This window comes from Acromyrmex echinatior, chromosome 11, assembly GCF_024713525.1.
Source record: "Acromyrmex echinatior isolate Ae372 chromosome 11, ASM2471352v2, whole genome shotgun sequence".
NCBI classification, from domain to species: domain Eukaryota; kingdom Metazoa; phylum Arthropoda; class Insecta; order Hymenoptera; family Formicidae; genus Acromyrmex; species Acromyrmex echinatior.
In genome coordinates, this window is record NC_141862.1 from 11,098,432 (window position 1) to 11,119,739 (window position 21,308).

The following is a 21,308-nucleotide window of genomic DNA, read 5'->3' on the forward strand; positions in this document are numbered from 1 at the left end:
GCGAAAAAACGAGGATAGGTGCGCCATCTCTTTATAAAGGATATCACTAAAATTGCTCCGGTACTGATCAATGGCAAACGCGGCCCCTACTTTATCGACCGAGTGGCTCATCCGCGCCACGTGTCCAAGAGACCATTTGCTCGGCGCCACTGTGCAAAGACGACGGCGTCTTCTCTACGCGCGTTTGGCCAGCCTGTTCCGCGTTCTTCCGCCATTATAAAGCGCCGTAGCGGCGTACCCGCTATTCCCCGGTGAGAAAGCCGAAATACACGACGCTTACCGACGCTCGGCGTCGTTGAGCGAGTGAGCGAGCGAGCTAAGCGAGCGGGCGAACGAGAAACTAACGAGTGAGTCGAAGTAGCAGCCGCGCGAGTTTGTCTGCGAATTTCATACTCTCAGTGATCGGGCGGTAGAGTTGCTTTAAGTACTCGAGTAGTTAATCGCGTGGAATTGCCGAGCGGGGACGAGGCATTGGTGAGCCCGTGGAGTGGATCGGAACACGCTACCAAAGAGGAAGAAGAAGAAGAGGAGAAGGAGGAAGAGGAGGTGGAGGAGGCGGCGAGGGCGAAAAGAGACGCCGGCAGAGATGGAGAACAGGCCGGCGCCGCTACGCTCGCGGCGTGTCTGCCGATTTTGCTTAACGGATTCGGAGCCTCTAAGCTTCATCTATGAGCGTGACCACAACAAGCCGTTCCAGGTGCCGCTCGCGTTGCAGATCATGTCCTGCGTCGCCATCGAGGTGAGTACCCTCAACGGCCTGTTGGCGGCATCGACCGCCGGAGGTGCCCCGTCGAGTTCTCCTCGCGGGTAACACGCGCGTGATCACACCCGACTCCACCGTCCTCGTATCGGGGAGAGGGGTTTGATTAGGTAGCACGAAAGTGGAAGGGGGCAGGGGCGAGTTGCCGCGAGGGGTGTGCTTTTGTTGTGTCATGATGAAGTGAGTTGATGTACGATCGTGTGGTAATATAGGTAGTGATATTGTCGACTGATCGCGACGACGCGATTCCGGCGATTGCAAAGAGAGGACGTTTCATTTACGTTTCCCGCCTGATTTCTTTTTCTTTTCGAAGTTTCTCAAAGTCGGAACCTTCGAGTGCGACGATTTGTTTTATTAAATTTTTTTTGTCTTATTAAAAAAAACGGTTAAAATGTAAGAAAACAAATTTGTTTTTCTTTATAAAGTAAAATTTTATTAAAGATTTTATCCAACGATTTGTTAATAAAGTATTCTATTTGATCATATTTATAAAATGCTTTAATATTTATTGCGTATTTTTCGCGTTTTAATGGAAACTGAATTTAGATAAAAAATCTAAAATTGAGACGTTTTAAAGATATCTTTTAGACGTTCCCAGACATGCGTGTTATTTCGGAAAAGATGATCCTATACCATCAATAATACTGTCAGTATTAATAAATACTAACAATATTATTGATTATGTGTAATATTGATGAATTGACTTAGGATGCTAATCTGGATCTTGATTCTCGACATCAGTATTGCTTTATTAGACTCTATCACAGTATGTTACAATACAATTAATAATATACGTAATCTTAAAGTGAAATATATCGTTAATGATCGTGTAAGATTGTAAAAATACAAAAATATTGATGCATACTGTCGTTATTATCGTATTAGACTCTTTTATACAAAATCAAGATTGCTATAAAACTGAAAATCAAGGAAATATCAAGAATATTGAAAAAGGTCAGGAAATTTTGAAAAATTTTTTAGGAAATTAGAATTCTTGATTTTAAAAAAATTTAATATGTTTATATCATACCTACGCAGTTTGGGAATATTTACTATCAACTTAGCAATTAAGTGCAAGCAGTGTCAGAAACAAGTAATTTACATTGCTGTGTTAAATTGCTCTCTCAACAAAATATTTTACAATTTCTAAATCGGGATGCTACAAAAAAAATTTTTAAATATTATTGATTGAAGCATCAAGGAAAATTATGAAATTATGGATTTGTCTGAAATTCAGGAAAAATTACGGAATTTAGGAATTTGTGGCAATCCTGAACATAAATATATTAAGAAATAGAATCTATTTATTTAGTATACTATTAATATAGTACATTAAAGAGATTTATTATATTTAATATTTTAAAAAATATGAAAAGAAGAGCATAAAAAACCATAGCACAAGTTATAGTTTGTGATATTTAATTATTCTTGCATTACAAATTACAATAAAAACATTAAACATACCTGGCCATCTTCAGTAAATTAATAATATTCTTAAGACGCAGAATTACATCAAGTTGGAATAAATTTCAACCGTCGTGTGTTATAATTGTAAAAATCGTGTTTACATCTATGCGATGCTGCTTCGTGTAATAATGTTAGAACGTCAGAAGTCATATCGTGAAAAGTGTAGAACAAGAATTTCCAGATTCTAATTTAAAATAATTTATTCTATCATTAATATCTTTTAAACGGAATATAAAACAATAGAAACATTACCTGTTTTACAACAAAAATAAATCGATGAATCTCAAGTATAATCATTGCACAGATAGAAATTTGTCGTGACATTATGTGTTGTTATTGGTCTTATCATATATTTTACCGCTATTTATATCCATGAGTCAAACAGTTTGGAAAGTTCTAGAATTATTTATTAAGTACGAGAAAAATCTTTCTTTAAAAGAGGAAGATAAATATCAGGCAAACCTTCAATATCACTTTGTTTATTGATCCCACTTATTTGGTCTTTTATATGTATCATTTCTGAAATTCTTCGTTTCAAATTAATGTTCTGTATTTAAAATTTTTATGTTATCCCAATCAAACTCATGCATCTCATTCACACGGTGACGCGAAACAACTGATATCTCAGAAGTAGATTTCTTTATATCAGTTTTGTGTTCTTTAATACGAATTTTTAATTTCCTCTTAGTTTGGCCAACATATGACGATTCGCAATTTAAACAATTAATTTTATAAACCACTCCACAATAGTCATCCTTAAGCAAGGGATCTTTTCCTGTTTTTATAATTGTATTCAATTTATTCATCGGTTTATAATCATCGGCTATATCAAAACTATATTGTAATTTGTAATGCAAGAATAATTAAATATCACAAACTATAACTTGTGCTGTGGTTCTTTATGCTTTTCTTTTCATATTTTTGAAATTATAACCACAATTGTTTTTTACGTTTTTTTTAATATTTTAAGTTAAATACTATCACTTTTTGCATTTAATTTCTCTATTGTTATATATATCTCTTGTATTATTGTAATTTTACTTTATCTATATTTTTATTATGTTATCGAGTATATTATATATTATACATACATTACATTCTGTTTAAATGAAAGTTCAAAAAAACAGAAAAATTATGTATATGTTATAATATTCTATCAGTGAAAAATGTAAAAAAGCCTATCCAAACCTACATCAGCTATTCGGCTCAGAAAATTCTTTATTTTTGTGTGAACAAAAGAACGAATAAAATATACGTTTCAATCCTTCAATTCGGGTTCTTATCAATATAAACTATAAATCGGAATTACATAAATAACGCAAATTCCAAGTTGATGATTCCTGACAATTTAGTTCGTTCTTCTTTATCCAAATTGCAAATTAGCTATGTAATGAATAGCCCAATGATTATCCAAGGACCCGAATTGAAGAGTTGAAACGTATATTTTATTCGTTTTGTTACATTCACACAAAAATAAAGAATTTTCTGTGCATCCGAAAAGCTGATGTAGGTTCGGATAGACTTTTTTACATTTTTTACTGATAGTTCTTTCGAGTCTCATTTTATATATTTGTTTATAATGTTCTATATAAGAATATAATGTTCTTTTGCAAATAAATAAGAAAATTATATATATTGTTATATATATTATATTCAATATTTGTGTTCTAATTTTCCATTATGGCATATTTTATTAATATTATCCAGGTGTAATATACATGTTTTATTATTTTTTCTATCTTTTCATGAGCATCTTTTAATCAATGAATTTTTATATTATATACACAAAATTGTATAATGCAGTTATGTGTATGTATTTATACATATTTGTAGTATCTATATTATATACAGCACTTTAATATATGTAAATTATAATTTACAAGATTTATAGTAGGTATATGTAACTTTGAGAATTTATAATACAACTATGTAAATCCAACGACACCTCTCCTACAACTCCTGAACATCCAACACCGAAGACACTTCTTCCGGATCCTTGATAGGTAAGCACGTTGCTAACGATCCACCGCATCTTGTTTCTTGATAGGTCTATGCTGCAGACGGGATGCCGCAGATGATCTGCAATATGTGTCGTTGGAATCTGGATCGCTCGTATAAATTTAAGTTGCAATGCAAAAAGGCTGATGAAGCATTGAGAGACTATCCTCTGTCTGGAGTACTGCCGAGACCCTTCCCTCCTATTCCCAACGATCCTCCGACGGAGATTGGCAGCAAGAGACCCGCCGAGTCTAGGTCGCAGAACGAGATCTCGAAAAAGCAACGCACTTCTGATGATAACAGAGATACTAGACGTGAGACCAGAGAAAGAGAGAGGGAGAGGGAGAGGGAAAGGGAGCGACAAAATGAAAAACAGAATGCTAACGAGGAGCATCTTTACGAAGAGGAGCAGGACGGAGGCAGCGAGGGTGAACAGGAAGTGAGTAACATTAAAGAGGAGAGAAAACTAGAGCCGGGAGAGATCAGAGTGCATGCATGCGATCAATGCGAACGTACGTTCCCATTACGTCAAGCTCTAATGTTGCATGTTCAGCGCGCTCATCGCGATCGTAATTACAAATGCACCGAATGCGACCGACACTTTTTTACTAAATACGATCTGAGCAAACATATGAGTACACATTCGGAAGAAAAGCCGTATACGTGCTCGATTTGTCAAAAGCAGTTTTCGCGATTGACTCAGTTGCAACGTCACGAAAAAGTACACAGAGAAGAGACACGTTACGCCTGTCCCCATTGCGATCGCGAATTCTTCACCACGGAGGAGCTCGAAAAACATGAGGATTCGGCACACAAGAAAGAGAAGCCGTTCCAATGTAACATTTGCAACAAACGCTTCCAATACAAACAGGGCTTGGAACGCCATGAAATGCTGCATAATGAAGATAAAACATTCGTATGCGATTACTGTAAGGAGGCCTTCCATACTAGCACAAAGCTGGCCCGGCATCTATCTACCCATGCTGGTCATCGACCATATATGTGTAAATTGTGTCCTCGCACGTTCCTGCTATCGCATCATTTAACTAGACACATGCGTACCCATTCGGTGGAGAAGCGCCATGTGTGCGAGGATTGCGGTAAGGCATTCAAACGCAAGGAAAGCCTAGAGGTGCATCAGTTGACACACACGAAGCGCACGGGTATGGGCCTCACCTGTGATGTTTGTCAAGAATCATGTCGTAATCGTGCTGATTATGTTACCCATATTAAACAGCATATCGAAGCGGGCGAGAAAATGGGTCCGGACGGTTTACAGCCCGACAATAAGAAGAATGTTGAACTAGATTCTGATGAGGAGGAAGAAGAAGAGGATCAATATTCTGATGGGGATGATGATTACGAGCCGCCGGCGTACATTGTGAAAAAGTTACCAAAACCACCAAAGCCCTCAGAGAGTGAGGAGGAAGAAGAGGAAGACGAGGAGGACAGAGAAGACAAAGAAGAGAAATCCGAGAGACAAGAAAAGGAAGAACGCAAGGTGGTTTTCGTACGTGGAAAAGATGGCAACATGGTGAAGAAGACCATTAAGACGTTAATGCCCATCCAGCGTCGCGATGTTCAAGAGCAAAAAGTCACGAAACAAACTACTTCTCAGAGCAGCTCGAAAGGTCTCACGTCATCGCAGAAGGAGGAGAGCCCTAAGAGCAGCCACGTGGATGACACTGAGGCGCAAGTGCAAAAGATCGTTGCTTCAGTATTCAAGGAACACAAGATCCCGTTAAAGCACCAATCGAATGTCGATCAAGAGTCTAAGGAATCAGTAGCACCTACGATAAGATCCCAAATCACTTCTCAAGAAAGTCGCAAAGACAATGATAATACAGAGATTCCAGCGTCCACTCCGAAGACCATCAAGGTGATTAAAAGAATTGTGACGAGGAAACCAACAGGAAGTAGTAACGAAGGAAGCACACCAGTACCAAGTACACCTAGTGTCAAGGACGGAGACTCTTCTTTGAGCGGTACTCCTGGCACGCATAAGATCAGACGAGTGATTGTTCGTAGAATTATCCGACAGGGTGACACTACCCGTGAGGTTATTATGAATCCCGATGGTACCACGATAGATCCTGCGGAATTGGCGAAATTACCGGCTGGCAATGTGGTGAAGCGAGTAGTAACTAAACTACCGCTCGATAAGAGTCAGAATTTAATACAAGCAGTATTGCAATCCGCGAAACAACGTCAAAAAACGTCAACAGATGTTATTCCGAACGAGAAGTTTGAATTGAAGACTTCGGCGTCATCCAGCAGCAGCACGCCAAAGAGCTCGGCCGTTTCGCAAAAAACGCAGTTGATCACTCAGGGCCAGGATCAGGAAACCAAGGAGAAGCTGGAGCAGTTGGAGAAGCGAGTGGAGCAGCAAAGGCTGAAGATCGAGGAGCTACAGGCGAAGAAAGCGCAGCAGGACTACGAGACGATTGATGAGATACCGGAGCGACATGACGAGTCTGAGGATGAACAGCAGCTACCGCTCAAGAGAGTATTTGTGAAACGGAAACAAAGCATATATGATGAGGAGCGGGAATATAATGATGACACAGAAACGATAAAAAGCAATCTGATCCAAGCAGAAAAGGAAGAGACGGAGAAAGTTCCGTTGAAAAAAGAGGAGAGTCCTACCGTGGAGGAAACGTTAGAAAATGTTCAGAAAGAAATTCAAAGTACAGTGAGCGGTAATAGTACTACTACGTCAAGTAGTACACCAATTCCGAAGAAGGGTCCAACTATCTCGAGCAACAAGGTGTACTCGAACAAGCGTTACATGATTGTCAAGCCCGGTGACACATCAGAGGTTGAGGAAATGAGTCGGGAATTGTGCAGTATTTTCGAGACTACTGACAATGTAGTGAAAATTCAAGAAACAGTTTTAAGTAATCTCACTCAAATTTCTGGTATCGCAACGTCGTCAACGTCAGGTACATCTGTGAAACGAAAGACTGACTCTGCGATAGTTGATGAGCAGTTGGATCAGAACAGTGTAATAAATGAAGAGGATATTAAGCAGGAGACGGCGATGGAGGTTGAAGTCGCGCAGGAAACGGAGATCAAATTGGATCCTGAGGTGGAGGAATCTGCGCAGATCATCGCCGTACAAGAGGAGAGTCAACCTGACTCTGGCACTATCGCACTGGACACTCAAGATCTTTCAGAGACTGCTTCGATCTTTGAGGCATCAGACGACGTTTTAGATATACAGAAATCGGCGAGCGATAATCTGAACGAATCCGTCATTGAATTGTCACAGGGCAATAACACTATCAATTTGAATGATACTAATGATAGCCAGGACAGTTTGGAAGACAAGCTTTCACAGATGGAAGGTTGAAGGTTTGTTCTTTTTTTCTTGGTTGAAGTGTTTTACTAAGTAAAAATTATGCTCCCGAATTATGTTCGCTGTAAGATTCTCAAGGTCTCTTGCTCAATTGGTAATTAATTTTAATATTTGATAGTATTAAAATTAATCACTATTTAGTTTGGACGTCAAACGTTAGCATATATTAACGTTCTAGCATTGGACAGTATTATTAGTTGCTCTCCATTTACACCGATTCTCAGATAATTCTTATTTGTGACGTCATAACTTGGTTGAATGCGCGTTTCTTTTGCATTCTGACAAGTGAAATTTAACTGAGTTTTTGCCTAGAATCTGCACAAGACTTTTATAAGTCTCGTAAATTCATTTTAAAAATGAGATTATGAACTTGTGCTGTTATGTAAAATTTGCGTGAGATTACTTAGAACTGTTTCTTGTATCTTCACTATCAGTATCTTCATTGTCAGTAGTCTCGAAAATACTGCACAATTCCCGACTCATTTCCTCAACTTTTTACGTAGTAAGCAAATAATGACATTATTAATTTGAGTATGAAATACTCACTTTAGATTCAATTGTGTGTAAATGGAAAACAACTATTGATATCGTACAATCGAAATCGTTTAGTGAGTTAAAAAAGTGATACAATGTTGCAGTTATAAAGCAGTTAAAAAATTGCGTATAAAATGAGTTTGAATCATTTAATAAAAATGGATTATTTTACACTTTAGCTACAGAAGGCACGTATGCACGTCTTGAAAAAGTAGCTTTTCATTTGTATGATGTATGATGATTTTTGATCGACTATAAAAAAATCAGTATATATACGATTATATTTTACATAAGTTTTTTGTTAAGACACGTTGCATGATAAAGGAATAGAAAAATCAAATTTTAAAAACTTGCTTGAACTTTAATTATTTTAAAATAATACTTATATTAATATATATAAAGATATATATTATATAATAATTAAAACAAAATTTTTTGAATTATGTATATTAGAATTACATGTTTTTATAAATTATATAATTTATAATATATGTATATATATATATATAGTTATATCAATATTTTAACACATAAAAGTATATTTATAATATATATTATATATTAATATATATGCATGTATATAATATATAATATATAATATAATATAGTAAATACTAATATTTTAAAAATTAATATAATATAGTATATATATATATATATATTATTATTATTTATATTATAGTATTTACTATATTATATATTATAATATGTGTATATATTAATATATAATATATATTATAATTATACTTTTATGTGTTAAAATATTAATATAACTTTACAACAAAGAATCTAAATATTTTATTCTTTTGTAATTTTAGCTTCTATAATTGACTTTAATCTCTTCTAATTATTTTGAGCTTCCATCTCTATATGATTATCAATACTTATTGATATTATGAGATATTATCAATTAATTTCTTCAAATATTATATGACATTTTAATGTTTCTTATATCCTAATATACAATTTGACTTTGACAATACTATTAATATTTAGAATAATAACGCTAATTTCCAATTGCGCAAGACGAGAATCTCGACGATTTAAATTGACAGCATTAATATACCCCATGATAATGTATACAGATATTAAAATTGATCGTATGATACTTTTACAGAAGAATATTGTTGCATTTTTTCATTCAAGCACTTTTTATAATTAAATCGCTTTAATATCGGAGCTCGGTGATCGCGCTTGTTTATTAAAATCACATCAAAATTTCTTTCGTATGTCTCAATTTTTTTTGTCCAAAAACAACCGATATATCGAAAATAATTTGAATGAATCATTCATCGTGCGAATGTGACGAATGTTAATTATTTTAATTATTTAACGCATCGGGATTATGTACATTTCAAAAAGATTTCATTATCTGAAATTTTTTTTGTAGGTATACAATTATTTTTATTATTTTTCTATGAATAACTCGAAAAGTTGCAACATTCTGATGTATTATATTGAGTTTATCTTATTTAACTTGTCTTGATTACAAAATTTAATTCACATTGTGTTCTCGAAGTGAAAATCACTTTTTGGATTTCTGGAAAACTGTGATCTTATTTGTTTGTTTTGATCCTTTATTTCGACTTGGTACATTCGCAATAAAGAGAGAACAATTGTAAATATAAGGTCAGCTATCGGATGGTTTTATTGGCTCCGACTTGCGAACTGTATCACAGTTGTGAAAACATGTCTGTACATACCATGTCTCCTGACGGTTTCCTTCATTCGCGCACGTTCGCTTTCGTTAACTAAATAAAGAAAAAAGAAAAATCATGATCCCCTGATCGCGCAGTCATTGGATTCGTCTTCTTTTTAGCATTAAGGATTAGTACATAGCCAGAACCAGTTGCACCAATCAACTGTCATTTGCCTGGAACATTTCCTCTCGATCAGTTAAGCTTTGCTTATTTTTAAATATAAGCAATATATAATTCATTTACTTCAACATAATTATATATCGATAACATATGAAAATGTTAGAATAGTTTAACTATTTTAGATTGTAGTTTTGTTTCTATATATATAATTTTTGAAACAAAAGATTAAGGCTCGGTTATTCCTTTTGATAAATTTTACCTGTTGGGTAAGTACAAAACAAACAAAATTACCCAATCACATGCACGGATTGTCAGATTTACCTAACAGATAAAATTTACCAAAAGGCGGAATAATCGACTCTTAGTTAATTGATTTAACTTTTAGAGTCGATTAAAATTAACATGAGTTAACAATTAAAAGTGATCTGTTTAATCTACAATTAAATTAATCCTTTTTTTGTGCTACTGTATTTAGAATAATTGTAGACATTATAATTTATTCTTTCCTTTTTTTGATTTTTCTTATTGGTGCAACGGACTCTGATTCTGTAAGTCAACATATTTCCAATAAAGTTTGGAACATAACTGATGATTATATAATAGATATATATTATGTTCACAATAATCATATTCAATTTTATTTCGTTAAACTGTAATAATAAAACGATAACATGTTAAATGATAGGTTATCCGATTCTGCAAGATATTTGGAACTATACATGAAATAATATACAAAAATGTGTAAGTTAGAAAGTCCACCGCGATATTTATTGCGCCTGTTCTCCATCCCATCCTCTTCCAAACAACAAATATGTAAACAAGATAGTTCAAAGAGAGAAAGAAAGGTAAGAATTTAATATATAATTATTTACATACAATAATTATATACATAAAATATAGATATAATAATCATAATCATAGTGTTTTATTTATGACGAAAGGATAATAATAATCAGAACAATTTGTATAAAAACTTATATATTTTATTCCGTACAACACATTATATATAACTCACATTTACGTCATTTATGATATACAATATATATATTCTCTAATGATTTTTATTGACACATAAATATTCGTATATTACGCAGTATTTTTATTTACGAAAGAAATGCATGTTTTTATTATCAGTATAAAAAATATATATGATGAATCAAAATAGTCATGATTATCGATTTGACGAAAATTAGTTGCGATATTTTTGCGATATGCTTATAAGGAATTAGTGATTTTTTAATCAAATATTTTACAAATTTTTTAAATAAGCTTTCGTGTATCGATATTTTAGAAAGTATATCTACAAAATTGTGGGCAAAAAACTAGAAATAAAATTACTTATAAGTATTAAATTTTAATTGATTTCGAATTAATCAAAAAGTCACGCAAATATGCAAATAACTAAACAAATGGGAAGATAATGATTTATTTTATTATAAAATAGATAATTTAATTGTGATTGAATTTTTAATATTGAAATGTAATTACGATGTACAACATCGTAATTAATTTTAATTAATAACTAAATAAATTATTAATGGTTGATTTAAGGTTTGAAAATTTTGTTCATATATATGAAATGAGAACAATGATAAATATTTAAAAATAAATTATAGAAGTATTGTATTTGGAAATTTTGAGTCATACTAATTAATAGAAACACATTCGTTGAAGTATAATTATGGAACGTGTCAATTGCTGAAATTAGTTTATACGTGGATTTAAGCAAATTGCATGATTTTTCAAGTGATTGATTGATTGAAATGTAGGAAAATTTAGCCGAAAGTTAGGTCGGTCGATTATCAGTGGTGTTATCAAAATGCAATCTTGTGCAATAAATGACTATGTCACCCAATGTAGATATCAGTATGAGATATCGGCAAGTGAAATATTTTGTAACGATCTCTTTGGCTTTCTTCACATTCTTATCTTTCGCGATTATAGGATAGTTTATATGAGAATGTCGTATAATTAAATTTTTGAAAGTTCAGTTTATGCAATGAAGAATATTGTGATAAATTGGCACAAAATTATAGACAAAGATAGATTTTCTTATCGCTCCAATATTTTATAAAGAAATTTTCTTGAGAAATCCATTTTCGATTTAATTAATTTAGCTGCATTTAATGCTTCTTGTGATTATATTTGATTGATTTTTCAAATTATTTAACATCAAAAGCTTTTAAAGTTACATTAATACTTTTTGTGTTGAACTTTTAAAAAATTTTAATTATATTTAATTGTATCATAAAAATTATACATTTTATTTCAAAATTGATTGAAATATGGATATTTATGTCTTTAAATGGTCCTATATATATCTTCAATGTTAAATAAAAATCGATGTCACGATCACGTTCTAAAACCACTCTGTCAGTAAGCTGTGTAATTTCATTAATTTCAGTTTTGAAACATACACCTGCGGTTTTTATATTATATATATAAAAGAGTCGTCTGATAGTTCTTATCACATAGACAGGCGATTGGCGAGTTGGCAGAAGAAGATGGTTAGAGTTGGTTAAAGCATCAAGCGGGATTGATGTTTTTCCTGTTGGTAAGAGTCTGGAGCTGTAAAATAAGGATGTTTTCATCTTCACTGTTCTCTTTTTATTCTTATTTTCTTAAAATGGAAGTTCTATACTAGACGAATCGCTAGATCACTCTTGTATGTCTGTCATCTTCGTATCTTAAAGTCCGCCACGTCCGCTGTCAATGTACTCGAACCTCTGTGGGACAGAGACGATCGTGGGCTTAGAGTGGAAGTCTTATCCCAAGAAATAGTACATTCAGATGCACAGTGCAAAACAGTTGCTAGATTTTATATAGAATTAAGAAAGAATGCGGAGTCATGAAAATTTTACAGCAAATTTGTCTCTTGTATTTCATCATTTCTTAAAATATTTTTAGACGATTATTTTTCTCTTTTTAACTTTATTTTAATTTATGAAGGAAAATTAGTATATGAAAAGTCATCTTAAAAATGAAATTTTCCTCTAAAAAAAAATTCACTATTTTTTGGAGAGTAAGAATGATTTTGTATTTTTATTATCATACATTATAAGCATGCATGAATTTTATTCTAAAATATTCTGCTTCGTAAGAGGATTGGATAATTATTTATGTTCCCAAAACAAAGTCCCATCATAAAAAAAAAATCAAAATTCTCTAAATAATATTAATAGAAATTTAGAGATAAGAAATTTAGAATTAAGAGAAAAGTTAAATGCGTGTATTTCAATGCAGCGTCTTTCATGCGGAATTAAATGCTTGTTAATTTATAGGAAGATGCCAGACTTACATTATATCTAAAAATTATATTCGCCAACCATCTTCAGACACTAACAATTTGAAACAAAAAATCGAAAGCTCGAAACTTAATTTAAATATTTAATTTTTATTTATTGAGAAATTTAAAATGTTTGACTAAATAATTAAATTAAGAATTTATTAAAAATTTGAAAAATTACTAAAAATGATTGAATATATTTTTTCATTAATTTATTTAGAAGATTGGAAAATTTATTACAGAAATTGAAAAATTAATTTAAACTTAATACATTAGACTAAATAACAAAATTACAAGATCTTGACAAAATATTTTTCATTCGTGTCTGAAAATGGTCTTACGTTCTTGTGGTATAATATACCTCCTTTTCCTCGGTGGAGACGGAGGCATAGGTCCTGGTGGGTGCTTCCGGTTGCTTGGCGGGTCCGATAGCATGCACGTAGAGGAGTGCACCGGCCATACCGCCCATAATCGGACCCACCCAATACACCCAGTGATCTTTGAAAGCGCCCATCACCACGGCGCTGCCCAGCGAACGTGCCGGATTCATCCCTGCACCCGTTCGCGGTACCTAATTATTAAAAGTTATTACAAATGTATAAAATGATTACGAAAACGGAATTAATTTTTAAATTTCTTTCATTTTTTAAAACTTTTTTTTTGAGGAATTATATATAGAAATAAGGTATTAATTCCAAAATTAATTATCAATTCTAATTTGTATAACGATTTTTTAGAGTATACAATTTTAAAATAAATTTTGTATCAGAGGATAACTGAATTATAATTTAATTCAATTTTGACATGTCGGATTATTCAATTAAATTAAATTTCTTTAATATATAAAATCAAAGTAAAAAAATTGACTTAAAATAAATAGGAACTAGTTTTGTGATTAGAATCAAACTTACTCCGACGAGATGACCAACAGTGACCGCCACACCGATTATGAGGGGCGTGATGGCCTTGTTGTCCGGTTTAGCGGCATCGCATACCCCGCAAACTACTAACACCAAGATCAACGCAAGGAAGAATTCCACGCCGAATCCTTGCACTGGAGTGATCCCTTCAGCAAGCTTCACCACGCCTAGAAATTCCTCCAGTTTGTCATTCGAAAGAGCCCTTAGAATCGCTGAACCTGCGATAGCGCCCGCGCATTGCGCCACAACATACAAAACGCCTCTAATAATTGGAACCTGCGATTACGAATCAGAATCTTGTTAACTCAATTATAATTCAGGTATACCTGAAAAAGGTTAAAAAATACTAGAGCAAAAAAAGAAAGAAATAGATTTTAATATTAATTGAATAAATTTTATATATATATATATATAAAATTATGAACATTATTATATAGATATATAATTTAATTTTAATTATTTACATAATTTAATTATATAATTCATATAATCATATAATTAAATTATGTAAATTATGTAATTTGAATTAAGTTTTAAATTATATAATTATAATTATGTAATTAAGTTTAAATTATTATACTATATAATTCAGAGTATTGATAGGTATTTGATTTTTTATTAATAGAATTATTACAGAATTTGTTTTGAATATCCGGATGGATTTTTATAGAAGATGATCGATTTTCATTGCGAGGTATCAAATGAGAGTTCTTGAGAGTTTTCTAGGATAGATTTCATTTGTGGAATAATAGACAATTCTCAGTTTACACATGATACGCATGCAATGTATCAGATTGACGCGCTTTAACTAGCTACTTAGGTCACTGTGGTGTGATTACTCAGGAACAAAGAGATTTTAGATAGAACAAGTGTTATTAAAAAAAACTTATAACATTAAAGCTTAATAAAATTAATATTCAATAAAAATAGTTCAATAATATATATATTAATTTAAGAATTTTAAGCATAGATGTGAAAACAAATACGATAAAGAAAACCAAGAACGGTCAAAGTTGGATGTTTCAAATAACATTATGTATTATTTGAAAACATCCAACTTTGATCGTTCTTCTTTATCGTATTTAATATACATTAATAAAATATTCAATAAAAATATTAAAATTTTTATTGAATATTATAAAACTTACCTTCCCAATGACGACGAGACCGAGCGTGACCGCTGGATTGACATGACCTCCGGAGACGTGTCCTATCCCTTGAATTGCGCACGCTACCGTCAAACCGAAGGCCAGGCTGATGGCGGCAACATCTCCGGTCACCACGGCACCGCAGCCGAAGAAGTTCAGTAATAAGGTGCCTAAAAATTCTGCCAGAAGAGCACGAGGAAGACCGACCTTCTTATCGGTAAGCTCATCAGCACCCAAGGCATTCTTCAGATTCACCATCTGAGATATGTAAGTAAAAAATAAAATTAAGAACAAAATTATAAAAAAGACACATATTATTCGAATATAAAATATAGAATGAAAATGTTTATCTTTAAACAATAAACAAATTTAATATAGTCTTATAAGAGAACTGTCAGAATTGTTTATTTATCAATTTTGATGAACTTTAGATATGTTGTAAATTGTAGAACATTAAAAAATGTTAGATTCTTTTCTACTTATCTCAAGGTTTAGAAATCGAAATAATTCCTGGAGGTGAAGGTAAATTTTAAAAATTTGACATTTTCGCAAAATTTAAATTCAATACTCTGTTATTAAAAGTTATTAAAACATTGTTTTATATATCTCATACTTTCGGAGATACTGAAAATGAAAAAAATCATTATTTTTTAGAAGATTTTTCCTTGAGATAAGCAGATAAAAAAATATAGATCTAGTATTTTTTTATGCTCTACAACATATCCAAAGAACAATATAAAAAATGGTATCATTTCAGGGTCATACAATTAACGTAACATAGTTATTATATCGTTATAAGCACAGATTTTTTTTAATTGAGATTTGGCACGTTTCCAAGAAACGAAAGACATTTAATTCGCAATCGTCATTACGTATATGAATAAACGAAAGCATTTTAAGAGTTTGAAATTTAAAATGGACTTCCTTTTTGAGCTTTGACACTCTTCTTTAGCGACGTTTAGCGGTTCCGTTGATTGACGACGAGTGGATGTAGATCGAGGACGCAATGGTTTACGAGTGCGACAAAAGCTTCGACAGGCTGCATTACGTATGTAGATCGTCACATCCTCACCTCGAACGATCGGTTCGAATTACCTAATCGCGCCAAAGCTCGCTGATCGTCACCTACGTAGTGCGTAGGTGACCTTTTAATTAAAAACAGCCGTGTTTCTTTTCTAATCGAAATAAAAAGCTCATATATTTAAACATCCGTATATGTATTCTATAATTTACAATTACAATTTTTTTGTACTATTAATATTATCTATTACAATTTAAAAAAAATAAATAGCTTCTTTAGAACAAAGAATAAGGAACTGGATTTGTTTTTAGTGTCTTATTTAAGTTTATTTCTGAGCTGTGACTTTTTTCGTGATTCATCATTTCGTTCATCATACGATTTATTTTCCTGATAAATGCTTTAAGCAAACCGTCGTCAGGGACAACCGAGTTGTCTTCCGAGTTTGTCTTCCAAAAAATTCCATTTAGTACGCGGATTACGTAATTATATAGGCGTCATTACTAAAGTCGTGAGCCGAGATGATCTGATCTTACAGATGATGTCACAGTCCGAGATTGTTCTTCCTTTCGTCCGCCTAACTCTGTCATAAAACTATTTGTCGCTCATACGGCCGATTTGCTAAATCGTACCGTTACGTCTGAAAGAAACCGGATTTATTTAGAAAAAGTTTTTCGTTTTCAAGATTATTTTTTAAGCTAAAATTTTCGAGAGTATCAATATATCATCGTTCATCATATTTTCTAAAGTTTCGTGCGACTTTCTGTCGCTATTTATGTATTTCATCCGGGGATGACATTATTAACTGAATTAATAAATTCCGCCAGACTAGCAATTTGACCGGCTTGTAAAAGTACAGTTTACATTCGCACGTTAATATAAAGGCGCGTGACTGTACGCTAGAATTCTGTTTGAATCAAATCATTATTTCTTATCGCGTTTGTATTTATTTTTTCTTCCATTTATTTGGTCATGATTATGCGATTGCGGGGTTTATGTTTTTATAAATGTATTTATTTATATTACGACCTTTAATCAAATAGAAAACGCAAATTCATGTTGTTGACGCGAATTGCGCAGTAATACATTAAAAACAATTATTTTTTATTTGTGCTAGCAGTTCTCTGCACGTTGTTACGGAAATTTTGTAAAATTTAATAAAAAAATGCAAATGATTACTTAAAAAAATTTTCTGAACAATTTCACAAGATGAAAATATCTTTTAGTCTTTATATTGGAAAATATCTAAATTCAAAGATATTATGAAATCTATCAATTTATTCACTCAATTCGTAATGTCAGTTCATATTATTAATTATTTTTATATTGTTGTTATATTTGTTGCTATTTATTTATTTAATATTTGCATATAATAGTTTATATTTAAAAATATAATTTTATCCATTTTTGAATTAAATTTGTATGATTTTTTAATTCTAATTATATCTGTTTAATGTAAATATAATGTATTATAATTATAGTTTCTTTTTAAGACTATATGGAAAGAACGATTTTTGCTGAAATAAGTATAGATCTAAAAATAATTTTGTTTGACCATCAAAATAATTGTAGGCATTCGAGATGACAGAATGATTAACAGAATGTCAAAACTTCCACGTATATAAGTGTTTTATGACTCGAGTGTGAGTGCTTCAAAATTTATTTCTGGAATATTTAAATTTTTTCATATAACAACAATTTCTTAGGTTGTATTTCGATATTCACTGTCAGTGCTGAAAATCTGTAGTATACATTACGTATACTAAAGATTTTCAGCATTGACACTGAACATCGGAACGCAGCCCCAGTATCAATTATTTCAATCATCTGTCAACAATCAAACGGTTGCTATAACAGAAACGGTGCAACATGAATGTGCTATAAATAGATAACGAAACCTCGAAAGTTTCCAACCATTCTCGTTCCATCGGTTTTTCTGTTATAAGTTTTTGCTATTCTTCCATACTGCCCCTTTTAACTTCCTTTTCACACGCTTCGCTACATTCGAGATGGCGAACAAAAAGAGTCCTTTACCGTACGATTATCGATATCGCCTTCCACCTGGCGGTAATAAAAAACCCCCTTCGTTCTACCATATCCGAGAATTCACCGTAGATTTGTTCTTTTATGATTGCCGACTGTTCCATGAAAGCGAAGACTGGTTGATTCGGAAGCATAAATCACTCGTTAGATCCTCCAGTGATTTATCGGTAACCGTTAGAGAGATCGTTATCTCTATATGGTCTTGTCAGGATTTTTCCCCTCTACTCATTTTATCTTTTCGTTCTGTTTCTCAGTGGACACTGTACGATTTCTTTTCGCTCCCTTTAAAGGATCGATCGACGATTGACCATGTCCGACTGGTGATCCACTCGTTCCACTTTAGGCTGAAGCTATAATAGCCTTTTCGTTGCATCGTTAATCGGCGAAGGCTTAATTTGGCTTAAATTAAATTAATGGAATTTTATCTTGGAATTGAGGACATTTTAAAAATTAAATTTGCATTAAAATTATTAAATGTATCAGTTTTAATTTTTCTCCAGACAGATTTAAGTTTAATTTTCAAATTATTCTTTTATTACATATAAATTGTTGCATAATTGTTATAAATTGTTTACATAATATATATAATTAATTTCCAGTCAGTTTTAAATTTAATTTTTAAATCATTTTTCTGATTACATATGCGTACACACACACACACACACACACACACACACACACACACACACACACACACACAAATTATATTTATATAATTTTATTACATAAATTCTTATTTATATCTCGATTTTTTATTCTTATTTACGAGATCACAGTTTCAATTAAATTTTTATCGTATTTAACCCTTAATTAAATTCAATTGTTTATATTTATTTAAAAAATGTTCTAATTTACACAATAATTGCGTAGCCAATTGGTAGTGAAATCATTCATTTAATAATTTATTAATAAAATAAATTCCTTTTGCAAAGGATATATAGTTTATATAACGAGGATATATAGTTTATATAACGTTTATTAACATTTTTTTATATCAATTGATAATTTTTTCTTTCAAAATTAAAACCTATGAGACGAGTATTTATTGATGGTGGAGATACTAAAAATTATAGAGAAACATGGTGCATGACTTTTGTGAAAACAACACGATAAAATAGCACGATAAAATAGAGAAAATAGCTGAGACGTTCATATGAACGTCACGTATTTACCAGAAGAGACCATGATTGGCATACGTACGTCGCGTTAAATGCTAGTTTGATTTGAATTGCAAACGTTTCATTCTGCGTCTAACGTAACGCAATTTGTGTTTTGGACTTTGAAAGGCGGTCGAAATTATGATTTAGAAATATATGAAAAATTGGTCTTATATGTTTATTACTATTTATTACTATATCAAAACTATGTTTATTATTATTTATATCAAAGCAAATTATGTGATGTTTTATGTAATAATATATATAAATATATAAAATAACACTAAAGTTAGAAAAATTAAATAACACACGTTAGTCAGTATCTAAAAAAGAGAAACTGACTCATTTAGCATGTGTTTATATATTCTTAATTTTTACAATTATATATATATAATTTTTACTATATTTCTTTACTATATCTATTAAAGATTTATTCCATGACTAAATTGAATAAATATGCTATAAATAAAATAAATATTATAAACATAAATATAAGTAAAAAAATATAAGTAATAAACATAAATAAAGTTAAAAATGATGAATAAACATTCACTCACCTCGAAATCTGGAACTAACACGTGCAATTGATTAATAAATTCTCTCTAGTCTTGTTGACAGCTTCCTAAGAGACTTTTGACAAGTACTTGAAAATGTGTAAAATATTATTTAATAATTTTGTCGAGTCCTTTGAGATGCCTCCGAAAATTGTTTTATTTAAAAGAATCCTTTATTCTCTTTTATTAAAAAAAAAAGTCCTTTAGGAACCAACGAAACTGAGATGACTCCTTGAGAGCGACCGAGCGACAACTGTCGCAAGCTCTCGGGCCGATCGGGCCTCACGTAGATAGGTATCCGTACTAGTAACTCTACCGGCAGGCGAACAGCAAAGTAGTAGGGATATCACGGTTAAAAGTGGCGAGTGCATGAACACAAACAACGAGTCCATGCGTAAAATGTGTATGTACATACACGTTTTGATAAATAAAGGTTTACTGGACTTATACTTCCGGAAATGTGCCGATAAAATTGCAGTCAATGATCTCAGCTTTAAGATAAATTTTATATAAAATAAAAAATTCTTTTAAATTCTTTTGAGGAATAATTTAAGCTAGATTTTAAGAATTTAAAAAGTTTCTGACAGAAAACTTTAAAATTCTATTTAAATAAAATTAATTTTGAATAAACAAAAAGTTAGAAGTATATTTAAAAGAATGATTCACATAAATAATTATTTCTGTAGTTACTTAAAAAATAAAATTTGTTTATCTTTCGCAGTAAAACGATCGATAAAATTGTTATCTATGAAAATATTATGTTTGTAACGTTGATAAGATTGTGAATGGAAACTTCAATTTTAGAAAATAATAAATATCAAATCGTGAGTAACGATCTCTTCAAATTTCAAGAAAATTTTATTTAAATATTTATCTGTCGTGAGAAATATATTTTAATCTGGAATACATTTGTACTTTTTAAAATGTAAAATTGCTCGATTTCTTTCTCTGGAGAGACTACGTAATATAGCTTGTTTTTTATTCAAGCTTGTTTCCGATTCATCTCTTAACCTTTACACAATCTTTTTTGTCGATCTATTGTGAAATACGATCGCTTCAGGAAGTTAGTAAAGAAAGAAGCGAAACTTGTTTTAAAATGATCACATCGCCTGAAATATTTAAAAATCTGAACCGATAGAAAATACAAAGTACTGTACAATATTATTAGGTGTTGGAATTAATTCGTAGCGTTTTTTAATGAAAGAATGTTATTTATTTCACATGAGCATTAAAAAATACATTAAT

General features: G+C 31.8%; 2 protein-coding genes across 4 annotated transcripts; one reads left to right on the plus strand and one right to left on the minus strand.

Moving 5' to 3' along the window:
• Window positions 1-130: 130 nt before the first annotated feature.
• Window positions 131-10,690, plus strand: LOC105144327 (uncharacterized). The gene is made up of 2 exons (XM_011053180.2): window positions 131-739; window positions 4,275-10,690. The coding sequence occupies exons 1-2, from the start codon at window positions 587-589 to the stop codon at window positions 7,575-7,577; spliced, it is 3,456 nt and encodes a 1,151-aa protein (XP_011051482.1). The 5' UTR covers window positions 131-586; the 3' UTR covers window positions 7,578-10,690.
• A 208-nt stretch (window positions 10,691-10,898) lies between these two features.
• On the minus strand, window positions 10,899-20,378 carry LOC105144326 (aquaporin AQPAn.G). Of its 3 annotated transcripts, XM_011053179.2 has the most exons (6): window positions 20,067-20,377; window positions 15,292-15,549; window positions 14,135-14,419; window positions 13,585-13,794; window positions 12,579-12,663; window positions 10,899-12,505 (listed from the first exon to the last, which is right to left on the minus strand). In XM_011053179.2, the coding sequence occupies exons 2-5, from the start codon at window positions 15,547-15,549 to the stop codon at window positions 12,625-12,627; spliced, it is 792 nt and encodes a 263-aa protein (XP_011051481.1). In that variant the 5' UTR covers window positions 20,067-20,377; the 3' UTR covers window positions 10,899-12,505; window positions 12,579-12,624. The 3 variants fall into 3 exon arrangements, with proteins under 3 accessions (XP_011051481.1, XP_011051478.1, XP_011051479.1); XM_011053176.2 differs by lacking the exon at window positions 12,579-12,663 and having other exon boundaries at window positions 20,067-20,378; XM_011053177.2 differs by having other exon boundaries at window positions 10,899-12,663.
• Between the last annotated feature and the right edge of the window lie 930 nt (window positions 20,379-21,308).